The sequence below is a fragment of the Agaricus bisporus genome (assembly GCF_000300575.1).
Source record: "Agaricus bisporus var. bisporus H97 unplaced genomic scaffold AGABI2scaffold_7, whole genome shotgun sequence".
Taxonomy (NCBI): domain Eukaryota; kingdom Fungi; phylum Basidiomycota; class Agaricomycetes; order Agaricales; family Agaricaceae; genus Agaricus; species Agaricus bisporus.
Genome location: NW_006267370.1, coordinates 1,992,871 through 2,016,701, shown reverse-complemented (window position 1 = coordinate 2,016,701; position 23,831 = coordinate 1,992,871). Strand labels below are relative to the sequence as shown.

Genomic DNA, 23,831 nt, shown 5'->3' with positions numbered 1-23,831 from the left:
CCACTCCCTGATAATATCTCTCCCACCACGGACAATGTAATGTCATGATTCAGATGGACACAGTTGACGAATAGGAATGGCGAACTCTTGGAGCATATAGTTTGGATAGGACTCAAAGGCTGTTGGACAGACGTTCATAGCGAAGAGTGGAAGCACGAGTTCGATTCCATTGTACAGGCGATTGAAATTCGAAATCAAGAAGAACCAAACCCAACAAATCACCAGGCTCTGATTCCACCGCTAGCTCGCCGTAGCAACCCAACCCTCCACAACGTGCTTAGGTGCGTTGTTCACGAATCGCGGTTAAACTTGTTGCTGACCATAAACAGTTAACTAGATAACACGGATGAAATTATAATTTTAGATCAACTTTGTAATCTTCTTGCCTCACCTCGGCACGTCTGTCAATAACTTTCGCCTGAACGAACGACACTCATATCTCTTTTGCCGCACTAATTTTCGTGATTAATTCAATTGTTAATTAAACTCCACCGAGCAAGTCGTCATTAACGTCTTCAGTATGCTCCCTCGACTCAAAGTTTGCATTCAAAGTCAACCGCCGCTCGGGGCAGATTATCGGACGTCGCTAGGTATTGGCTTTGCCTAGCGAATCTTTGGCAAAGCCAGGGCGCAACTTGAATCTTTCTAATCCTAAGCAAATAACTACAGTAACTCTATAAAAGCTGCCACTGCATAACAGATTGGATCATTGAACCATGCCACTCCTTTCAATTGCAGACTTACTCATTCTCACCGGTATTGTCCTAGGCACCTGGCTTGTTCACGGATACATACAAGAATATCGAGAGAACCCAAACAACCTTCCACTTCCACCGGGTCCGAAAGGCTACCCCATTATCGGTAGTTTCTTCTCGTTACCCACATATAAGGCCTGGTTAGAGTATGACAAGTGGTTCAAGATATATGGTGAAGCCTTCCACCCTCGATTTATGTTGCTGCTGTTTAATTCCTTGAGATAAGGTGACATGATTTATTTCAGAGTATTTGGGAAGGGTTTTCTCATCCTCGGAAGCCTCGAACGAGTATCCGACATTTTTGACCGGCGGTCCTCTAATTATTCCGACCGTCCTCGCATGGTGATGTTGAATGAAATGTTTGAAATATTTTCCGTCGTACGACATATTGCGTATACTGACTTGGATCCATGTTAGGATGGGATGGGATTACACTTTCTGTTTGCAAAAATATGGAACATGGTGGAGGCGACATCGCCGCCACTTTCATGACCATTTCCATCCAAATGTTGTCAATAGGTATCACGGTATCCAAATCGATTCTGCCCGTGCATTTGCCCGTAATTTACTGGAATCTCCGGAGAAAGTTAGGTATCATATACGATAGTAGGTCTTGTCATTTCCATGAGAGTCAATTATTTGATAGTACTCGAATAGTGCATTCGCGGACAGCATTCTGAAGGTCCTATATGGCATGGACGTACGGCAAAACGAATCGTATATCGGACATGCAGAGACCACACTTGCAGGACTAGCTGCGGCCGGCCATCCAGGCTCCTTCCTAGTGGACATGTTTCCTGTAATGAAAATAATCCCAGAATGGTTTCCCGGAGCTGAATGGAAGAGGAAAGCAAATACATGGCGTTACATCAATTCAATCGTCGCCAACAGTCTCTGGGATTGTGTGAAAGAACAAATGGTGATGGTTCATCTTTTCGCTGCCATATGACATTAATGGCGTGCACAGAAAGCGGGAACAGCTAAACCTTGTATTGCTACGGCCATGTTGGAGGACCTTCTTGTTGATGATAGTCAAGAGAGCACTGAAGAGGAAGAAACTGTAAGACGTAGTACATGTGCCAATGGGTTCATTGGTATGCTTCATGTGCCTGGGATTTTGCTAACGCTTACCGCTATATTCAGGAGGCTCTGATACGGTGAGTATCACGAAGAGCTGGCCTTTGGGAGCCTTTCTAAACGACTCTGTTAGACGGTCTCGTCAGTGTCGTCATTTTTTATGGCCATGGCAATCTATCCCGACATACAGAAGAAAGCCCAGGCTGAACTCGACCGGGTTCTTGGTAGTCGCCTACCTGAATTTAATGATAGACCCAGTCTTCCGTACATCAACGCATTATTGAAAGAGTCTGAACGGTGGCAACCTGTCACTCCCCTTGGTATGTATATGATGATTCGGTTATCAGAGGTCAAACCATTTAAACGATATCGTCTTTAGGAATAGCCCATATGAGTTCTAATGCGGATGAATACAATGGGTATTATATCCCGAAGGGTACTTATGTGCTGGGGAATGCATGGTAGGCATCAAACAAGTCACCGAACTCTCAAACCATATTTCTGAACCGGTGGGCTTCAGGTCACTTCTTCATGATCCTAATTTTTACAAAGATCCTCTCATCTTCAATCCGGACCGCTTCCTCAAGAATGGCGAGCTTGATCCGTCTGTCCGAGATCCGACCGTCGCATCATTTGGCTTCGGTAGAAGGATATGTCCCGGGCGATTTTTCGCTGATGCGGCTTTATTCTCGACGGTTACCCACGTTTTGACACTGTTCGACATTAGACCCAGCCTTGATGAGAATGGAAAAGAGATAGGAATCAAACCGAATATGACAGACGGTTTACTCTCGTGGGTAACAGGCGTTCGTAGCTTTTAAGGCTTGCTAATATCCAGCAGGTACCCTGAAGCATTTGAGTGTAGAATTATAACTCGGTCAGAAGAGACAAAGCGACTGATTCAGAATTCTGGCTTAATGATTTGAAGTTCATACGAATGATATTTTTGACACTTTAGTAGATTAGCTGTATAAAGGAGTAGTAGTCCCCGGGACCGAGATAAACTCATACTCCCGGATAGCCTCCCGGCCCACCCCACTGCATCGTTCACGGCCCAGGGGCAACTTGTTTCACCTCAAGCAATTCCGCGTTAGTACTAATTTTCCGCATGCCGCCAAGTGTATAATTGCTCCTGCCTTCAATGTGGCAAACTTCATGATCATGAAGTAGGATTTAAACTTAAAACCGTCACCGCGTCTCGGCCGATTATCGCCGGTTAATCACCGCCGCTATTGCGAGTTAAAAAGATATCTTGCTATATGTGAAATACATATAAGATTATTATATGGCCTTCTAGTTGGAATGAAACGACCTACTAGTAATAAGTATGCAGAGAGCCGCTTCGCGTCACGCTGATGTGATCGGTTACTCAGATAGGTCAGAAATGTGGCGAAGGACCATCTTGGCGTGGCGCGTTGCCACTTGTATTAAACGCAGGAGAAGAAGCTAGTGAGGCAATAAAATGGAAGATACTTGTGGATAAGCTCCTTCGCTATGAGGAGATTATAAGGCAAGATGGGTTACCGAATTCGCGCGTTTCGTATCCACTGTCCCCCATGCATCGCCTTATAGTTATCCTGTTTTCCTCGGCGACCTTGGCTATGGTGAAGGGCATGCCTGGACTTACTCAATATGCTAGGGATGGCTGCAATGTCAATCAAGTCACCCACTGCTGCCAGGAGATGACCACCACCGATGATGCCTATGCCATTCAAATACTTCATGAGCTGGGCTTTCCAATTGATTCCAATGCTGTGGTTGTGGGCAAAAAATGTACTGAACACGATGGAAACAACTGGTTAGTCGCTGGCTACATTTGATAGCTTTAAAACTCTTAACAATGGACTAGCGTCGCATCCCCCGTTTGCTGCAGTGGGAACCTGGACCGTTGGTGTTGCCTTTACATGCTACAATATAGAAAACTGACTACTTGGATACAGACGAGACTGCACTGAACTGTAGTCCCGTTAATCACAACGGAGTTGAGCGCGACTGATGGAGATGTACATATATATATACTGTGGTAGATAAGATAAGATAATTTCAAAGGTCCGCATTTTCCCGAGAGCGGAATCCGAACTGGGAAAGAGTGCTGGCGGTCGACCACCTCCGCTCACCGTCATGAACGTTGCCCTCGCGTCTTCCTCTGCTGCTCTCCGCCGCTCAGCCGCGCGTTCTGCATTCAGAAGACCCAATGGCGCGCGTTTCAACTCGACCTCGACTGAGAAAAAAGCCCAGGATGCGCTCGCGGGTGCCCAAAAAACGGCCGTGAAAGGCTGGGAAAAGCTTGTCCAATTCCTCGGACCTGCTGGCCAAAAACTCGGTAACCTCCTCGGTGGTGTGTGCTTTCATCCCTGTGATTTGAAACGATGATTGACCTTTTGGGTACTTGCCGTAGGTTACAAAGAACCTCTCGTATACAATTTTACTGTCGCACGTGAAGTTGTCAAGCGTATCTACGTCTCCGAGGCACTTTCCCCACCTGCTTTCTCCCAATATGCGGAGGTCTACCGTCAAATATGGTCAAATGTAACTCACGCCTCGTATTGGCGCGGTCTCACCCAGAACGGACAATTTGCTCAAGTCGGGATATATGGTTTACAAGCTTATGGTATCTTCAAGGTGTGTACAAGGCTTGTCATGGTTTCGATTCTTAGCTCATTTCATTATCAAATAGATTGGAGAGATCATTGGTCGGAGGCAGCTTGTTGGTTACCCAGGAACTACGAGCCAGCATTAATGCGACCAACTTGCCGCTAGAACTGTCGTCCTATTATACACAAGTTCAACTGTTCGTACCACTTCGTGCCCAATCTCTATTTAGAAACGATGGGCCTTTAATTTATATCCGCGTTTTCGCCGATTTTTAATCTTTCTGATGTGAGAACAAGCAAGGAATAAGAAGGCGTACCTTTCATCCACATCCCGTCAGCCCTGCGAACAGGAGGGAAGGAAATACTAAAAACGTCCTGCTGCCCGCTTCCTTGAACGTAACTCTTTACAAGATATTTCCTTCGTGGAGATAAATCCTATCACAGAGTTCCAATACGTTTTCGAATCAATGGGTATTTTGTATTGCGAATAAGACAATTATTTACAAGATTGTTCTCTATTTCTAGCAAAGGAACAGATTAGCTTTAACAGAGACCTGAATGTATGATAATAATGATAATTTCGTTGTTCATATGTGGGGATGGGAAAAAAATTGGATTCACTGAAAATTGAATTCGTCAGGTGTTGTCCATGGCCAGAGGTACTATCAAGTGCACGTTACCAACATGTTCCTCTAAACTGCAACTGCCAACCAGTGACAAAGCGCTCTTTGTTGCCTTCAATTCATGATGGGAACTACGAAATAATTAGCATAACTGACTGACTCAGGAACGCGAGGACTGGGAAAGACTCACAGGACGACGAAAGTTCAACATTCTGCGGACAATGCCGTTGAATGATTTCAACGATCTGCTCCCCGTACCGCCTGATATAAACATATTTGACCTGCGATGCAAGAGCAGAGACGGTTGGAATTTTTCTCTGAAGCGCAAGACCGACGATTCTATCCAGGAGAAAATCGTCCATCAGCAACTGTTCCCCGAAAAACTCGCTGTTCTTGGACGGAGATTTCTCGTATGTTTCTCTTCTCCAACTCTTTAACGCTCGCTTCAGCTCTGTTGCACTTGCCGACATGGTTAGGGTGGGGGTCATTGGAAAATGATAGGGGGGCATTATCCTTTGCGCACAATCCCAGTCTTATACTTTTATAATAAGCGACGGAGCTGTCCCTGAGCATAATTGAATAATGTCCAGCTGCTAAGTTTATCCCTTCCTATGCAGTAGAACGTAACTGTCCAATTCATTTCGCATTGTCTTTGTACACCTAACGTATACATAATGATTAAATTGAACAAGTCATTGTTCTGACACCACACTCGCCAATTGTCTCGATCTTAATCAAATAGGCGACTGTGAAGATAAGTGGCGGAAGAAAGACAATCCTTGACCTTGAAGAAAGTGGGTTGACATTTTGAAAGCCGGGTATAATTGCGCGTGGAAACGTTTGCCGGCATTCCAGATCCACGGGTCTTTTTTTTCTGATTGTTGCTGTTCACAACCCACTACATATTACAATGAAGTTCATGTATGTACGTGACCTTTGATTGATTCTGCCCTGCCTTTTACAGCACATAAATGAACAGGTATCGCGGTGTCTTCAAGTCGGAGGCGCTACATATGTTGATGATTGATCCAAGCATTAATCTATAGTTTACAATGAAAAACTATAAAAATATGTGCTTTAGCAACCAAAGTTCCTCTCACAATCCATATTAACCCTGCATGTTGGCCCAGAGAAATTTTGTCCAATTTAGTCTTAGCTCAGGTCCGAAACCTACGACATAGACACATTTTCTCGCAGTCATAAGCACTTCTATGGCCTTGGCTTATATAATAACTTTAAGAGAGAAGTGACTGTTATCTGGCCAAATGATAATATTCGGGTAGAAGTTGTTTGACCTATTTTTGAGGCTGAATAGTAAATACCCAAAGTCTCGAAGAAGATTTTGAAACTGACGGTAAGCTAGATTTTGTTTCCGGGCCAAAAAAATTGAAATCAAATTGAATGCGGACCGGGATCCAGAAACGGCCCCATTAACAATGAAGTCCAGCCTTAGGGGTTGCCGGCCTTACCGGTTACCGGTGGAGCTGATAGCTATGAAAGCTTGTTCATGAAGACACTGGGGACAGAACAGTCTTACGAATTGTATACTTATAGTGTTGAGCTACCATTCACTTTGGCGGCGCCATATCGGACGGCGTTTGCAATTACAGTATGAGTTCGTACTACGAACTTGAAAAACGTGTCCATTTATTCACCATTCTGCTTCGGAATCGAATTTACTTCCATGCGAGGTTGGCTTTCTACATTCGAATCCACCTTTGCGATTTAGCATGTCTGGTAAATCAGAAATAAGCGTAAAGGAATGCAGGCGCACCATTGAAACACAGAATCCGATTCATTTCGATTTGTTTTCAACATGATAGCGCAAATACCATCTGCAAGATGTTGTAAGTTTGCAGCGCCAGATGCACGCTTGAAACCGGAATTCCGCGAGCAACAATATAAACTTCATGAATCTGACCCTCAAGATGAGTTGCCTTCAAACGAGGAATCATTAAATTGGGCGCTCTAAATTTGGTCGTCACCTTATGTAACAATCTTTCAACGCTGATCGATGTTGATCGATCGATCATCCGTCGATCCTACGATCACGCGGGGCCTCATGCACATGTCTGTGCATCATGTGCATGAGCACCAACGAGAAGACAATCTTACCTGGAACAGTGAGGAAAGGCGAGAACTCACAACACTACTGTAGTATGTACCTCGCGCGTGGCTAAAACGCCATTAGATCCAAGCGCCCTCCTTGTCGACGACCAACGAAATTAATTTGAGCTTATTCTTTTCACTAATGATCCACCATGAAACACGCGACTGAATGACAGGCGGCTGTTTTTGATGCAAAGTAATGAATCACCAGTCGTGGACTATCGAGTCAGATAGTGCTATCTGCGGGTTGACTAAAGGTCCGTCAGGCAGCAATCATACTGCAATAATAGGACTCTGAGTCTGAGAGGATGGATTTGAAAATTGCTTTCTTGAGCCCGATATGCATTTTGTCAATAGGTAAAGGAGATGACCAACAGATGAACGCTAGCGTAACCCAGATATTCTTCGGAACTGACGTCGTAAAGAAGTTAAATGGACCAACATCGCGGATAGATTGCAGGTAAGCTTGGAACAGCAAACCAACAGTACGGAGTAGACACTAAAGACATCGATCATACTACGAGTGCTGTTTCATTTGGAGTCCGCAATCAACTCAGATAGGCATCCTATGCAGATCTTGATTGTCCGTAGGTAAGAGATGATCATAATGCGAACGGTCTGTTTCTGTAAGATTCGGTGAATTCCAGGGGTAACGTTCTTCTCTTAAAACACCTGTTGAAGCTTGGAGGAGTATTGACCTGTCAGCTAGGCGAAACGCTAGAGTTGTTCAGCTTACCCAACAAGAGAAAAATGTAAAGCGGCCATCGGCCGTTACCTTTCGGTGTATCGAGTGGCATGTTGACAGAGAAGTTCTGGCTAAGTTTCACGCATTCCAGTTGGAAGCCGCCAAGAGGGGCATCGTCAGTCAAAGGTCCAGGCGTAGCATGAAGGTGAAGACGCCAATGATTTAATGACTACTGACAGCCGAGCTAGCAAGAGCTGAGAGCTAGCCATTCTCGGCGGGACCAAAGATTACTGTGAACCTACTAACTACTTATAGAATAGTATTTTTGATAGGATCATCTACACGTTGATCAATCAAAATGACAATCAGGTGTTCAGCGGTGAAATTGCTTCGCCAGGAGGTAACCAAAAATATCGTTCGCGCGGTTACAGTGGCAATAAGAGAACGGTTCACACGGAAATGAATACAGAGGGACCGCCAGGGTTCGCTCGCGTAAGAAAAGATAGACGAACACTAGTGCTACAGGATTTCTCGGGCGGGTCTAATCTCTTAATTCATTTCATATCCCGGGATGTTAATGAATCCATTTAAGGTAACCGTTTCAGGACGACTCTGGGAAACAACGTGGTCATCCCTCTGGCCACTGCATATGACTACTTTTATCAAATTTTAACTCAGGTGATATCCTTTATATCACGGGTCCTGCCAAGTATCATAACAGACTTCATCACCCGCTCACGAAATGATGTTCTTCCAGAGATCACTCACCCTAATCCATACTACCGGTTTTATCTTGTCTGTGACGCTCTCCTGGTTCACCGAAAACGTTATCAGATACATCTCCCGTTCGATCCTTCAATACGTTTGCTAGCTGAAAGATCCCCTTTGGTGAAATATCTTGTAAACAAGCAAAGCTTATGTGAGACCGTTTCTCGGCTAGCTTTTAAGAACCAGTGTTGCCCTCTGAGGGGCAATTCACCAAAAGGGTGCGTAAATCATGGTATATTATCGTAAACGGAAAAAGTAAATTCGTAACACATATTTGTAACTCCATTCTTTCAATGGAAACCCTCTTCCGGCGGATAAAAACCATACGCACACTGTAATACCATTCGGTATAGAAATATAAAGAAAAACGGTGAAGCGTTTGATCGCTGGGACCCAAAATGGGGCACTTGAGGGGTAACTGAAAGCCTAGAAACTGCGAGGGACCGTAAACTGGGAAATTGCCGGATTGAAGAGAAAGGCGAGAGAAACGAGAAAGCGAGGCTTGACTGGTATCGTGAAATAGGTATCGATCATTATTATGCCTTCATATCGGTGCCTTGTATATCCTTTTCATTGATAGATCCAGGCCGCGACGAATCCTCGTCACGTTGCCTTCCTTCTGAACCGTCATCAACGAATTCACCACGACCTCCACCTTCTTCAAAGGCGGTCTTAGCTTTCTCAAAGTGAGATCCATGGTTCCTATAAAACATCAATGGATAATTATTGAGTCGTCATGAAATTTATAGAATGCAAGTAGAAAAGGACGTACTCGGGCCCGAGAACAGTTACGACAATGACAAAGGCACAAACGACACCGATAAGGATACCTTGCACCTATAATTCATTCGTTCATACCCAAACGTTCTACAAAAACGAGGACGGGTAAAGACTCACAGTAGCGTAATCCGGAACATCTTTAGGCTGCCCATTCGAGATGACGGTAGTTCGTAGATGTTCACCAGCAGCTGATAACCACTATCAGCGCCAAATTCAGGGCGGGAGCTTGAACGAACTCACTAGCTTCGATTTGTGCGGACGCAGAAGAAACCATCTAATGCAAGAATCAGTAACGTCTCATACTTGAGGTACGTGATGATACTAACATTACCGATTTGGTATGCCACACCAGGGAACGTCGCACGGAAAGCCGGGGGCGACATTTCAGAGAGTTGAATGGGAATCTATCAGTCGATTTTTTAGGTTTACTGTGCTTGTAAATGACTTTCAGATGGAACTCACAACACCCCATGCACCTTGAACACCGAATTGGATACAGAAGGCACCTGCGGCTAGGGCACCGAACGTGCTCGGAAGGATCCATAGGGGGATGAATACTGATATACGCTCGGTATAGTATAGTTCATGGGAATATGAACGGACGCACCTGCAATAAGCAACACGAAAATACTAGTCCACAAAGCACCGTCAGTTTGATTATACACGCCAAAAAAACCAACAGAAACCCAAGATAGGATACTCACACAATTGTCAAACGCCTTCCAATATACTGGCTGATCATTCCAGCCACTAATCCACCGCTACGTGAGAAGACAACCTCCAATCAGTTTTTTCAAGCTTGGCACTTTTCTGTTTAAAAAACTCACGCGACAGCACCCTAGCATAAGTAAAAGTACATTTCAGACAATGTGACTCGGGAGATCTGATTGCACTTACACAGTTTCCAATAATAGTGGCAATAGTAGCATCGGAGGAAGTCAAACCCTTTGTGGTTTCAACGTACGTGGGATAAAGATCCTATTGGAAAAAATGATGTGGGTCAGAACCAATGACCATGTAAGCGAATGCGGGGCAGATCGTACCTGAGAACCGTGCGAAAGGAAATTGAAACCTTGGTGCCGAGATGGGCCGGCGTTAGCAGAGTGCTATCGGCAAAAATAGGATGGGCGTACCAGTCATAAGAAGAACGGCATAGATACACAATAGCCAATGAGCCTTCATCATCTCTTTCAATTCACGCAAGAAGATCTTCGTCTTCTTCCCAGTATTAACTCCACGAGCTTTCTCGGCGGCCTTGGCACGGATAAAGACTTCCGATTCTGGAAGTAGAGCGCGGATACCGGCTGCAAAGAGCGAGATCCCGGAAGCGGTCCAAAACAAAGTCCTCCATGTTGTTGCGGTTGCTGGAACAAGGCGCAAGTTGATAACGGCGGCTAAGAGGTAACCGACTGCATATCCCTGCTGGAGGACGCCAGACGCCAAACCGCGAGCTTCGACAGGAAGATTTTCTAACGAAGTGGACGCAGCGAGACCCCAAATGCCACCCATTCCGATACCGAAAAGGGATCTAAGGACAAGGAATTGTTGGAATGTTTGGACGAAGCCGGCCCCAAGTTCGAGCACCGCAACGAGGACGAGGTTGGCAACTAGAGGCCATTTACGACCAAATCTATCTGAGAGCATACCAAAGATAAGCTGGAGAACTTGATCAGTTTTGCAACAGCGGAGACACGGAACGACTTACAGCCCCGACCGATCGTAAAAGAAGAGTAAGTGTGATAGCTGTCGTCTGTCGATATTGGATGAACTCCTATTCAGTCCAGAATCCAGCAAAGTACATACAATATCGTGAACATCCCTTCCAAACTGCACAGTCAATCGATTGACACTGAGCGATACCGAGAAGAAGTCGATGGCATCGCAAGTCCAAGCCAACCACCTTGGGGGATAAGCGGATTAGTCGTGAGAGTCAACCACCAAAAAGGAGAAAAGGCGGGGCCCCGGCCGATCGCTCACGCCAAGCACATTCAACGCCACAAACAACGTACTCACCCACAGAAAAAGTGCGCCCACTGAATCCAAGTGAGGCCAGCTAATACTTCAAGAAGAGGCCTAGCTTGTTTGCGTTGTTCCCGCTTCGGAATAATATTGCGCAGGAAGTAAGGCGCCATCTTGATATTAAGGGAGCGAGTTCCGGGGAGGCGGGGGTTGGTTTGCGGTGAATTTTCTGGGCACGGAAGGCAAGATTGAAACGGGCGTGAAGGGCTTAATATAAGGGGCAGACGTAATAGACACCCACGCACATGATATGAAAATAAACTACCAGACGTACACACGATATCCGCAATCGGTCAGCCTCATCTGTGCATATTCTCCACTCCACCACTCACATGCTTCAAACTTTGACCTTTGACAAATGGATATACATTCCGCCTAAGTCGGTTTTGGAGTCTACATATTATTTGCCAAGACATCCGCTAGTGCTTCACCTTCCTGCTCCTGCGAGTCTTCTTCGCCTCTTTGCCACTCTTGCTGTCGTCCTCTGCTTCCCCGACCGCCTTTCTTTTTTGCCCTGATGATTTTCCTCCCTCAGCTCCGGACTTGATGCTGACAACTGTTGAATGTCCTTTGTTACCACCGCCCCGTATCTGAGCTTCAGCACTGCTCCAATCCATTTCCACGTCATCGATTGCGTATCTTGAGTGGGGTGAGCACGCGAAACAGACCAGGGATAGAGTGAAACGAAATTACGGGCAAGACATACTCACTTCTGCAAATCCAATGCGTCTATCATTTCTCTCTGCTTCTCTCTCAACCTCTTCGTTGCTTCATCTCCCGCTTCGTTAAGCTCATCTTCGAGAACCTCTCCAACACTCTTCCAACCTTCTATGGCCTTCTTCTCCTTAATTTCCTTTGTTCCATCATCAGCGCGAGATACGCCTACGGCGCCGGTGGATTGTGAGGGTAACTCCGCACTAATCGCCGCTTTCTGAATGTCCACAAGCCTCTTACTAATCTTCTTGATCAATTTGGCAAATAGAGCCAATGCTTGCGATACTGGCAGCTGTAGCTCCGTCTGTATCAAACATTAGGTGGAAATACACTTATAAAATTAAGAACTGTGACGTACCTCAACATCCTCCACACTTTTTCTTTGCAAGCCTACGGCAAGCAAAATCGCGCTCTGCACTGCAGTCAGCTTGACTTCCTCCCCTAATCTTCTCAGGAAATATAACCCAGCCACTATGGGCATCAAGTCCAAAATGACATGGTAATCTAGCATATTATTCGCATATGATTCCAACCTTTTCGAGTCAAACGGACTGAGCAGCAATGATAGCTCATTCGCTTGTATCTCATCTATACGATATATCAGTAAAGCCCAAACAATTAGCTGGTTCAATGTGACCGATAGAAACAAAAACGTGAAGGATTTCCTATTTCCTAAATAAATAAAAAGAAGATTCGATGACATACCTTTGCTTTCCCCTTCTTTGGTTCGTATACCTGAATGTGCGGCTTCCAACACGCTCAGGGCTGTAACACTTCCAAACTCACGAAACTTGTATGACAAGAGTGAGACGAATCGTTTGCGAAAATCTATCTGAATTTCAGCCGGAGTGCGAGGTGGATCACCCCGCCTGACAGAAGCCAAAACGGGAGAGAAGGTTGAACAGACCTTTGGTGAATTCGCTTAACCACTCGAGCTCTGGTTCGGTAGAACTATTCAAGCCTCGAACCATAACGCATGTATGCTCTCCCGTCAATTCGCTTTGGGTCTGTCGGAGGTACAAAGGAACATAACCCGCGCGCTTCCAGAATCTGCAAATAATACTTTACCACAAAGTACTCACAGAAGCAAAACGAAAAGCATACCGGAGCAACGGCGAAGTTAAACCATATGACACCCCTAAATAATCTAAATTCTCAGGCTTGCGTTCGGTTAATCTTTGAAGCAATGGTGGCATGGAATTAACGGCTCGAATCGAAGGCTTTTCGGTTAACAGAGAATCCGACTGTCAATGTGCCTGTATCAGTAAATCTCACTTGTGTAGACTTGGATCAATCATCACTCACCGGATCAATATTGACCAGGGCGTCGGGATACGGTAATTCCGATTGGACAGTGTGGGACTCATCGAGATTAAACAGTTCGCCACTGTAGAAAGAATTCAAAGTTTGAAGCGCTCTAGAGCCATAACCCATCTACATATTGCTTAAAACCCAGATGACCGAAAAACAACATAACACTCACATTGGCGTAGTCAGGATGACAAGCGATCCTAACCACTCTCGCACCGCTCAACATCCCGAATCTCGTTTCTTGAAATTGTTGGCTGATCAACCAGGGTATCATATCACCACCCGCTCTCAATCCCCTCCCTAAACCTTCCAAAATCACATTCTTGCTAATACTGCCCTCCAAAGCCACTTGTATGACAACCAAAGGTTCCGGTAGATATGTCTCATTTCCTACCCCTCCACTACCACCATCGTTGTCGTCTTTTAATGGAGGTAAAAGGACAAACAGATGGTGAGCGGGAGCGTCAGACATCAACTGTAAATCGTTGGGTTGATTTTTATAATGCGATGCAACATATAAAGCCATCATCCTTTGAAGAAATAGTTCCGAAGCAGGATGATAACTGAATAGCGTATCACGATTGACATAATACAATTCGCATTTTGAAGGATGTGGGCATCCTTGACCGATTGATTTCGGCACGATTGTGGCATCAAGACATAATAGTCCGTTGAGCCATTTTTCGATTTTGTCACCATTGGCATAACGAATAGGAATTTCGAGTTTGATTTCGCGGAGAGTACGGGACTTGGGAGGTGCCTTTGAAAGTGGCTTTTTGGATGAAGACGCAATGGTGGCGGCAGCCGTCGAATCATCGTCTTTGGAGGTACCAGCGGCGAGATCCTTGGTTAGGGATGGACGTGTGCTTTCGCGGAGTTGTTGAATGAGTTTGAGGGAGAGTGAGCGACCTGTCCCCTCGTAACCGTTGATAGTGGAGGCCATGAACACGAGGTACGGCCCAATGAGGTTCCGCACAAGAGGAAGAGGAATTGCGGCCGCTTCGTCAATGACGACAAGCTCGGCTTGACCCAAAACGTGGGCATCTTCAGGTTGGATATACTGGTCGCAATATTGAGCATGAAAAGATCACGAACCAGTACCACATACCTGAATAGTTTGTCTATGACCCCTAAACACATTCACCCTAACAATAGCCTTGTTGAAGTCAGGATTCGTGCTTTGTGCAATATCGTAATCTAAATGCTCCTCGTATCCCAACGCATCTAACCCTTTGAACACAAATTCGAATAATGTCTTCAAATTTTCCGGACTCGGACTCGTAACAAAGATATTGGAATAGCCATGCGCAAGAGCAGCTGCCATAGCTAGACCTAATGCAGCTGATTTTCCTCTTCCACGGCCAGCAGTAAGAGTTACGGTGGAAGATAACGTTTTTTCCGCGATAGCATCGATGAACGTCAATATCGCTTTTGCTTGATCTATAGTTTTTGATAATTTGACTAGATCACCAGCGGGTTTAGTGTCGGCGAGGGAGTCTTTGAGGTCTTTGAGTTCCGAAGAAATTTCTTTCTCTTTTCCAGGAGTGTCTGAGAGAGGTGTTATATCTTTCCCTCGGGATATGGGGAGAACATTGAGTTCGTCGTCGAGAAAGAGACAGTCATCGCAAGAACCAAGGGAGAGGATGAAACGTTCATTGAAGCGAGCTATGACGGAGTCGTGTGAAGAGGTACGGTAGCGTGAGTGCACATCCTAGAATCGGTTGTTAAAGTTTTTGTAAAAGAGGGGCGAAAAGAGACACACCATGGTCATGGTATACAACTGTTTCAACGAAGACATCGTCTTCAGTAATAACACAATCAAACCTCCTCCCTCTACCGTCTCGACAGTCCTTGCGAGCAGATTCGGTGTGATAGCCTCAAAGTCTTGTAGCACACACATGCCATACGTATTACCAAGAATTTTATGAGATTCCTTATAATATCTGATAATCAACGTGAATAAACGTCAAGAGTTGCGGGAATTTAAGCAAAGCACGCACGTATATCGGATATCCGTTACTGTTACAAAAATTTCAAATGGATTTTGTTCGTTGGGCTCCCGAATTCCGCGCTTGACATCCCGTTTGATTTTAGCTTCGCGTTTCTTTCGGTGACTGGTAAAGCCAAGCTCCTTTTTATAGCACCATAATACAGACGGGCGAGCAGATACCCTGGCTTGTGAAAGCAGGTAGTGAAGATTGACGATCTGTGAAAATTAGCCGGTGAGCGTGCTAGTTGGTCAATTAGGGTTTATTTTCCTTCTTACCTGGTCCCTGCCCTTGTCTCCGACAAGAACTATGAATGATCTGTGGTTTTTCTTGACACCATTGTTGATCAGAATTGGTATTCGAGGATCGAGTTGTTTGCGCATTGCTAAGAGACGCTCGCACTTTTGTGATGTTAATTTTTGTCATCGTTCCCACGGTCATCCTGTAATCAAATTCTACTTACATAAATAACTTCATCATTATGAGCATTAGTACATTGGATTGTTACGTGGATGCCCCGTGTTTGAGCTGAACAGTATCATTGTGAATCCTCGGGCGTACTGCACAGCCGGCTAGATATACAACGAAACAACCGCTCCGGAAACCTCATCTTACTTCGTACGGGGCAGCGGTTAATTCTGGGAGAATTCTGAGTATGTTTACCGCGGCCGGTCGACTCAAGTGCAGAGGTAAGTACGCCCCCTATGCGACCATCTAGCTACAGCGCAGAGTAGAGTTGTTCTCACCCATGGTGTTGACCGTGAAATTGGAACGGCCATCCCCTTCTCGAATTTCTCCAAGATCCAAATTATTCAATGGTAATAAAAAATGATTCTTGACTATCAGCCTGTCCCGAAGTCTACGGTGGCCAACTCCTTGGTCAGTGATGCCCCCAAAAGACCTATATACTTTTTCCCTAGGGTAGTTTTTACCCAGCACCAGATCAACTTCTTCGTGACCTATTTCCGTGCGGTGAAATCGTGCATGCCACGACATTTTCCCTGATGGCTTTCCGCTGAGGAATTGGCACCTTGGCATATCAGATATTCTATGAAGCTAATGTCACTTACTCAGCCTATTCGTCCGTGTATAAGTCAATGATCCCGGTGTAGGCAAAATACCATAACTCCAACGTCTTGAAGGTAAACTAAGTCAGATCTTGGCCTGCCACCGAAGCACTAAATATAACGTCTTTTTTTCCGCATGTACTGCTTCAACTTGTAGCTATTTTAAGCAATCAAAAACGTTGCCGATAGTAAAGGCATCACTGTGCACTCACTGACCGCTGCATAGTATTAGCAAGCCTACAGTATGCTACGAATTCTTGGAACCATGAGTACTGTTAAATATAACACTGCTTGACACCTGGTCGATTCCATCGTCGGAGACTTCATTTGTCTATGAATGTGGCACCGCGTAACCTGAAGCAAATTAAATGATAGACATGGTACGTCAAGTTGACCCATCAAAAATCTGCACAACTATATGGAGACCCAGTGGTCAAGAAGTTAGAACAAGCTGGTCAATAAAGGAATGACCATTACCCTTATCGCCGCCATCCACAATTCAAGCCTCGTTCGGGACTTTTTTATCTTTCTTCACATCGATAGCTCATCACTAACACTCCCTGGAGATTGGATCGAAACTGCACCTCTACGAGAAAGTCTGGTCGAGAGCTGTGACGTTTCACTCCCTATGCTACGTCAAGATCACTTTCTATAGCTCAGGCTCAACGCGCTTCAAACTAGGCCATCATCGGCCGAAAAAGCTTCAACCATCAACTTTTAGTACATGACACTGGCATCCTGAAACGTTGTTGGGTGGCCAACTCTTAAACGGAATGCATTAAAAGTCGAAGGTTGAAATAAAGTGCCCAACCGTTATGCAGGTCAAGAATGGAAATCGGAACGTCATGAAACCAGTGCTCACTGTTTGAAAATGTGGGCTAAGGTCCATTATATTGATCCGAATCAGCCTTGCAATGGATCGGCGAAGGATACATAATCAAAATGGTCCGAAACCACTCGTTAAGCTGTTTAGCTTGATAACCGCGGGTTTAACAGTATTGGCTTGAAATGGTGATAAGCTGCTCCGGGTAGATGAAGCCACGCAGCTTCTCCTAATTAGAAGGATGTATGTATAATCAAGACTCTTAGCCGTTAAATGGCATCAACGTCATATTAAAAAATGGAAGTACCCATCACGCTTTCATTTCATTTGCTTTCTCGGCTAAGACGAGTTGTAGAACCGCGTTTTCGAGATCAGATAACTGTCCTTTGTCACGATAGCTGCTTTTATCTACTCGTGCCATCGTTGAATGCGGAGATCCTCGATTGACCACCGGCGGCGCGGATGATTTATGTTTAATACATCAGGGACCACAGAAAGCGGAAGTGAGAATAATGGTGTCTCAAACAGATCATACTCTGGGTTTCTCCTGATCACTTTGGAGGTCAGTTTCATCAGAATTCGCCCCTTTCGTCTAGCATCAAGCATACCTTCACCGAGGGTCGAGCCTGTAATGAAATGGCCACCGCGTTTTATTAGACTATATAATATTACCAGGTAGAAACTCGGCGATCTGTTCCTTGGAACCGTTCTAGAGATAAACACGGACCTCAGTCCAGGCACTTGCTACAACTTGAGACGCACGGATCGAAAAGTAACGAGTTTTGGATGGACGATGACAGGACGGGTTTGGTGCAGGTATGGTATCAATATGGTATCGTTCCCTGTTTAGGTTCGTCATTAGCGAGACGTCATTTTGACAGGAGTTGTGGCAAAGTTTTTGATCCAGAAGCCTGGGCATGTATCGTTCAAACTTGGAAATATACAGAAGGAGTTACAAATCCGGGACTTCCAAAATTCAAGGGTCTGATTTGGAACTCCAGGGAATCGTTGTTCGTATCTAGCGATAATCGAATATGTAATAAGTAAGAGTGTCCGCGTGAAAGTTGTAAGTGTTTGTACTTGGCAGAAACACAGTTGGTCAAGATTGAAAGGAGCGAAGGACGCCGAGAACATGAGGCACCACGGCCTGTCTTGTGACAAGAAACCAAGTCGTAAGCTATTCCGTATCTTGAACTTTCATTTGAGCTTTTGGAGCCTGAATTGTACAGCCAAGAGAAATGTGTGGGAACAAGCCTGGGTAGCGATATCCGTATGAGAATAACAATAAGGCAGTAGTCCTGGAGTATAAAAGGCAAGCGAGGCTTTCGAATGTAATAGTCGATAGTGTTGCATGGTGAAGAGCGGCACTTTGAACATCGTCTCTCCCCTAATGTGTGGCGGAGGCATGTCCCGGAGTGTGGCTGTACCAGTTCCGATGAAGGGCCCTGCCCAGGCTGAACCCTAGAATCAGCCTAGAACGTATGGACAAAGATATCCCCCATATGCTAGTCAAAGATCTCTGTGGTTGAATTAGTGGAGAGAGAAGGCCGAAGACCTGCCAGAAAGCTCCCTTGGCCGGAAACTGGTCGTACATGAGATGCTGTGTTTTGCCCAGCGGCCGGGAACACGTGGTTGAGCTATTAATAGAATCCGGCAGGAGCGAATATATAAACATCCGGCCTGCATTCCGGCATCCAGACCATACCCCACCTCGGACTTTTAAGTAGCTCTCTATTCACGACGGTGTAGGGTGCCTCTTTCTTCAGTCCGGAACGCTTGAATTCTTCTCTGACCGTTGGAATCCACCACCCGGTTTATTCAAGTCGTCATGGGTTTTCATCCTGTAAGTCTCAGATCTCCTCTATCAAGTCCTCACTCAAGGGCATTTACACCTTCATTGGCTATAGTTGGAGATTACGGTGCCCCATATCATATATACCTGTTTGGGCGGTTTCATCGTCATCGTGAGTACCTCACACTTTGCACATACTTTGTGTATTAATCGCAGCATAGTTTGGCATGTTTTCGTTGCTCCTACGAGAGCGCGTAAGTCAACTTCGGTTTCGTACACGTTTTTCAAACCTCACGCTGCGACTAGTTGTATATTGGAGAAGCACTTTTGGCATTTCTTTTCGGTGTAATTATTGGTGAGCTAGAGACGATTTGCTTCTCGCTTCTCCGCCGACTGAGTTTTCTTCGCGCAGGTCCTTTTTGTGCTGATATCTTCGATCCACGCTCCTGGGGAAATGGGGATCCGACTATCAGTGATATCGTAACTCTCGAATTTACCCGCATTGTACTTGTCATTGGTGTTTTTGCCATTGGAGTCGAGCTGCCCAAAAAGTATATGCTGAGGCACTGGAAGAGTCTTTTATTTCTGTTGGCCCCCGTTATGACATGGGTTAGTTCTTTTCCCCATCACCTGCAGTAATTATTCATTTTGTATATTCAAGGGCTGGTTCGTCTGTGCCGGACTTATCTATGCTTTCATTCCGGGTCTCAACTTCCTCTCGAGTTTAGCCGTTGCTGCGTGTCTAACTCCAACGGATCCAATTCTAGCTGCCGCCGTTGTCGGTGGCAAATGGGCGGATAAACATGTGCCGGCCCATATTCGACATCTTCTAGCGTCAGAAAGCGGTTGCAATGACGGAGCCGCGTATCCCTTCTTATTCATTGCACTGTATCTGACACTCGACAAAACTACTGGGGATGCTGTGAGCGACTGGTTCCTACTTCTGTGGTTATGTGAGCATCGATTAGATCTCCATTGTCTTGGATGCTGATACATTTCAGATCAGGTCGTATTGGGTATAATCATCGGCGGCCTTATGGGCTACTCATTCCGGCACATCATGAAATTCTGTCAACGCCATGACCTAATCGACAGACATTCCTATGTCGCTCAATACGTTTCGCTGGCACTCTTTACGTCAGGTATTTGCACCTTAATTGGGTCAGATGACCTGCTCGCTGCTTTCACTTGTGGAGCAGCTTTTGCCTGGGATGGGTTCTTCAACAAGCAAACCGAAGAATCCTCTTTCAGCTCCGTCATCGATCTACTGTTCAATATCGCGGCTTTCATCTTTGTCGGTGCATGGATGCCTTTTGACAAGTTCCAGGATGCTGAGTTGACCCTTAGCGTCTGGCGATTACTCGTCATCGGCATTCTTATATTGCTTCTACGACGCCTGCCCGTTATGATTGCATTGTACAGATTCATCCCTGATGTCAAAACGTTCCGAGAGTCTTTGTTCGTTGGTCACTTCGGTCCTATCGGCATAGGTCAGTTGTTTACTTCAAGTGCGTTTCGCAGAACCTAATCTGATCTTTATTTTACAGGTGCTATATATATAGCTACTCTCGCAGCTGAGATTCTCCATGCAGGCAGGGATGGTGAAGGCCCCTCGCACGATCCGCAGACGGAACTCCTACGAGAGACTATTCAACCAATCGTTGGATTTATGGTCATTTGCTCTATTACGATCCATGGTCTATCCATACCCTCATTCTCGCTCGGACGCCGCGTCCATTCCGTGTCTTTTACCTGGTCCAGAAGAGAAACCACTGACGCCGCCGCTCCAGATTGGACTAATCAAACTCGTCGAGTGTTGCGCCCAGAAGACGTTGTGATTAACAGGGACAATGCAGACTTGATGGAGAAGGGTGAATCAAGGTCTGTAAAGGTCGACTTGAATGAAGAACAAGATGTTGGGTCAGATTCTCATTTGGCGGGACATGAATTCGTTGCGGGGCAACATGAACATCAGGATACAGATGAGGGCAGTGCGGACACCAAGGTGGAAAGTGGACACTTGAACGGTAGACATGAGAATCATGGGGAGGAGGTGGACGAAGAAGATCGCACAGAATGGGTCGAGGGCCATCATCGGATCATCGAACGCAGGGAGAGTCCTGCCAACGGTGCTGACGTAAGTATGATCTATCGGAGATGGTTCTATTGTGGCAAAATGTTGACGTGATTGATCAGGTCGACGTTGAGGTCATTGATGACAGTAACGACGAAGCAGGCACTCCGAGGTCAGAACTCTTTACTCGGCACCTTCCCCACCTGGAAAGGAAAAGCGAAGAGCAGCATAAGCAGCACAAACCCGCTCTATCTGCGCAGGAAGAAGGCAATGACAGCTGGAACAAACGGAGGATTTCGACTAGTAGATGGAAGGATGTGTCTCCTGTACCATCCTCCTCCCGGATGACAGTAAACGAACACGACGAAGACGAAGACCAGTGGGCATCCGACACAAGCGATGCTGATCAATCGTCCAGCGGTCCAAGTTCTATTACTCGTGATTCATATCGGATGAGTAAGGCTGAGGGCAAGAAACGCTCACGAGGGTTTGGTAGTAGTCGAAAGGGGAGACGAGTCTCCCTCCGCCGGTCGGCCGTCAGTGGACAGCCAAATCGAGGCGCCCGTGAAAATGACGACGAATCAGAAAGTCGAGGGCGTAGCGGCGCGGCGAGTATAATGAGTGGTAGATCCGGTATTCCTCATCCAGGCATGGGGTCTAGGAATCATTCCCTCGTAAACCAACGATTGCAAAGCATACGAGCTGAAGCATCTCGTGTACCAACCAGAGAATCTTCACCAGCTCGGAGTGTGAGGTTTGCCGATGACCTGGAAGAGGGTGGCACCCTTAGTAACCGAGGTTCGAGGATATTGAATGATGCCCTGGTCTGGCCGGGATCTACGGGATCCCGTGGTTTCGAGAAAACGCATAACGGGAGCGGGACGTAGCGGAAGATTTTGAGGGCGGATACTGATGTAGTGAGGCTGTTTATATGGTCATAACTGTGGTGCGACGTCCATGCGGCAACCGGCGGCCTGTTAGGCATCTGGACGTATGCTCGCTGGAATATGCGAACCTTTATAGAATGTCTGGGGATGAAAAAGCAACTTAGCTGTTCAAAGGACCGTCCGACCCCGATGCGAGGGGTAGGCATTTCTTACTCACTTTCATTCATTGCTTGTATGTAACAACTGCGTTCTTGAATACTTCATGTACAACTATCAACTATAACAATATGCTGCCTAACCTTTTTGAATAAATTCAATGACCGCGTTCACTCGGTGTAAGTCGTCTCAATTGTTGCTCTGCTATGAACTGCATGGGCGCTGTTGCCGCATCTTGTTTATCCGAGAAAGAGCAATGGAAATCGAGGTCGGGTCAGTAGCTTGAAAGGGGATGTGCAATCAGCAATAGTTACTCGTTGGCGAGAGGGTTGCCACAATGGCGATCCCGGCTATGTATCGACTTACTCCGCTTTTGGAGGTTTTTTATAAAAGGTTTAAGTTTATATACAAAAATCCACATCTTCATATCGCCTGAGTTGGCACCTTTCACAACGGCTGCCAACTGACTGTTCGGGATTGATTGAGCAAGGTGTTAGCGGCAGCTCATGCCACTACTAAATAATCATTGTACCCTTCAATGTTATTCCGGGGAAAACGCGCTATAGTACCAGTAGGGATGTTAACATAATGATGGCTGCGATTTTTATGAGCCTCTCATTTAAAACCATATCATAGTTTTGGAGGCGTTGAGAAATACTTTGAAGCGTCGTAGACTCTGTTCAGCAGCACAATCAGTTCAAACGTTCATCTCGTGCTAAGAGTTACGGCAGATGTACTCAATCAGGTGGGGAGTAAGAAATTTCCAACTCCGATTTCTGGCTTGAAGTTCTTTGGAAGTCGAAGAAATGGCTTGTTGACATCCAGGATGATAAAATCTTATGAACAGGTCTTTTTGGAATTCTACGATTTATCTCCACCACGGATTACGACTGTCCTTGACCACGAGTATAGTGAGATGATATTTCGAAACCATCGTGCGTATGCTCTTCCCATGGATTTGGTCGGAGTTTGTAGTTAGTTAGACGTCGTTCTTCTAATACCGTAGCTTATCAGTGGCGCGGATTCTAATGAAATCAAAGATTGATAGTGTGGCTGAATTGATTCGTATCCTTTGCTTCCATTCACACACGGGTTTCGAGTTGAAAGAAAACACCCGTGCCCTACGGTGACGATGCTTGAACCCTCTATGAGAATGGAACTTACGGGGTAAAATTGACTCTTTGAGATCTCCGAGTCCGTTCTTTGCGAATTGCCAAGGTGGCGTGTCAAAAGCGAAATTGGCCACAGATTCTTACCGCTGCTCAAACACTCAGGATTGACACTGTGGCTTTCGTTTCGCTACGGTCGTAATATTATTAGTCGTCACTGTTGTATCTTCGTGGCCTCGTATAGGCTCTTACAGATATCATGTAATATCTTGTATGCAGTACGCCAGATATTACACAACCGCTCATATATCTAGGAACAAAGAACACACAGAACGTGGAAGGTAAAGAACAAGATAAGTATCAAGGTAATCAAAGCCAAATAAAGATCAATTGGAGTAAACGCAAAAATAAATTCGGAACGCAAACTCTGACTTACGCTTTGACCCACCATATATCCTACTGCTAATAGTCAACCATGGGCTCGGGAATTTCGAGTTTTG

The 23,831-nt window shown here is 45.6% G+C and overlaps 6 protein-coding genes across 6 annotated transcripts; 4 read left to right on the top strand and 2 right to left on the bottom strand.

The window, feature by feature from the left end:
• Positions 1–717: 717 nt before the first annotated feature.
• AGABI2DRAFT_194024 (hypothetical protein) lies at positions 718–2,870 on the top strand. Its single transcript, XM_006462918.1, has 10 exons — positions 718–927; positions 982–1,114; positions 1,173–1,361; positions 1,413–1,674; positions 1,723–1,849; positions 1,899–1,912; positions 1,966–2,152; positions 2,212–2,293; positions 2,353–2,625; positions 2,674–2,870. The coding sequence occupies exons 2-10, from the start codon at positions 987–989 to the stop codon at positions 2,756–2,758; spliced, it is 1,347 nt and encodes a 448-aa protein (XP_006462981.1). The 5' UTR covers positions 718–927; positions 982–986; the 3' UTR covers positions 2,759–2,870.
• A 503-nt stretch (positions 2,871–3,373) lies between these two features.
• AGABI2DRAFT_137582 (hypothetical protein) lies at positions 3,374–3,940 on the top strand. Its single transcript, XM_006462917.1, has 3 exons — positions 3,374–3,630; positions 3,682–3,719; positions 3,773–3,940. Exons 1-3 carry the CDS (start codon positions 3,434–3,436, stop codon positions 3,826–3,828), a joined length of 291 nt encoding a protein of 96 aa, XP_006462980.1. The 5' UTR covers positions 3,374–3,433; the 3' UTR covers positions 3,829–3,940.
• On the top strand, positions 3,926–4,708 carry ATP20 (ATP20 subunit G of the mitochondrial F1F0 ATP synthase). The gene is made up of 3 exons (XM_006462916.1): positions 3,926–4,170; positions 4,231–4,454; positions 4,510–4,708. Exons 1-3 carry the CDS (start codon positions 3,954–3,956, stop codon positions 4,570–4,572), a joined length of 504 nt encoding a protein of 167 aa, XP_006462979.1. The 5' UTR covers positions 3,926–3,953; the 3' UTR covers positions 4,573–4,708.
• Positions 4,709–8,825: 4,117 nt separating this feature from the next.
• AGABI2DRAFT_194019 (hypothetical protein) lies at positions 8,826–11,586 on the bottom strand. Its single transcript, XM_006462915.1, has 15 exons — positions 11,405–11,586; positions 11,195–11,291; positions 11,097–11,141; positions 10,525–11,047; positions 10,435–10,463; positions 10,289–10,369; positions 10,219–10,229; positions 10,096–10,152; positions 9,999–10,021; positions 9,854–9,948; positions 9,718–9,795; positions 9,632–9,665; positions 9,509–9,579; positions 9,384–9,448; positions 8,826–9,313 (listed from the first exon to the last, which is right to left on the bottom strand). Exons 1-15 carry the CDS (start codon positions 11,521–11,523, stop codon positions 9,148–9,150), a joined length of 1,494 nt encoding a protein of 497 aa, XP_006462978.1. The 5' UTR covers positions 11,524–11,586; the 3' UTR covers positions 8,826–9,147.
• Positions 11,587–11,755: 169 nt separating this feature from the next.
• On the bottom strand, positions 11,756–15,806 carry AGABI2DRAFT_224663 (hypothetical protein; the record flags this gene model as incomplete). Its single annotated transcript, XM_006462914.1, has 12 exons — positions 11,756–12,049; positions 12,121–12,428; positions 12,483–12,712; positions 12,830–12,952; positions 13,032–13,174; positions 13,229–13,368; positions 13,430–13,558; positions 13,608–14,495; positions 14,544–15,146; positions 15,198–15,378; positions 15,436–15,641; positions 15,702–15,806. The coding sequence occupies 12 exons, from the start codon at positions 15,804–15,806 to the stop codon at positions 11,830–11,832; spliced, it is 3,276 nt and encodes a 1,091-aa protein (XP_006462977.1). The 3' UTR covers positions 11,756–11,829.
• Positions 15,807–19,141: 3,335 nt separating this feature from the next.
• AGABI2DRAFT_119804 (hypothetical protein) lies at positions 19,142–22,066 on the top strand (the record flags this gene model as incomplete). The annotated part of the gene is made up of 9 exons (XM_006462913.1): positions 19,142–19,156; positions 19,221–19,277; positions 19,327–19,359; positions 19,412–19,460; positions 19,518–19,714; positions 19,767–20,058; positions 20,107–20,595; positions 20,653–21,242; positions 21,302–22,066. The coding sequence occupies 9 exons, from the start codon at positions 19,142–19,144 to the stop codon at positions 22,064–22,066; spliced, it is 2,487 nt and encodes an 828-aa protein (XP_006462976.1).
• Between the last annotated feature and the right edge of the window lie 1,765 nt (positions 22,067–23,831).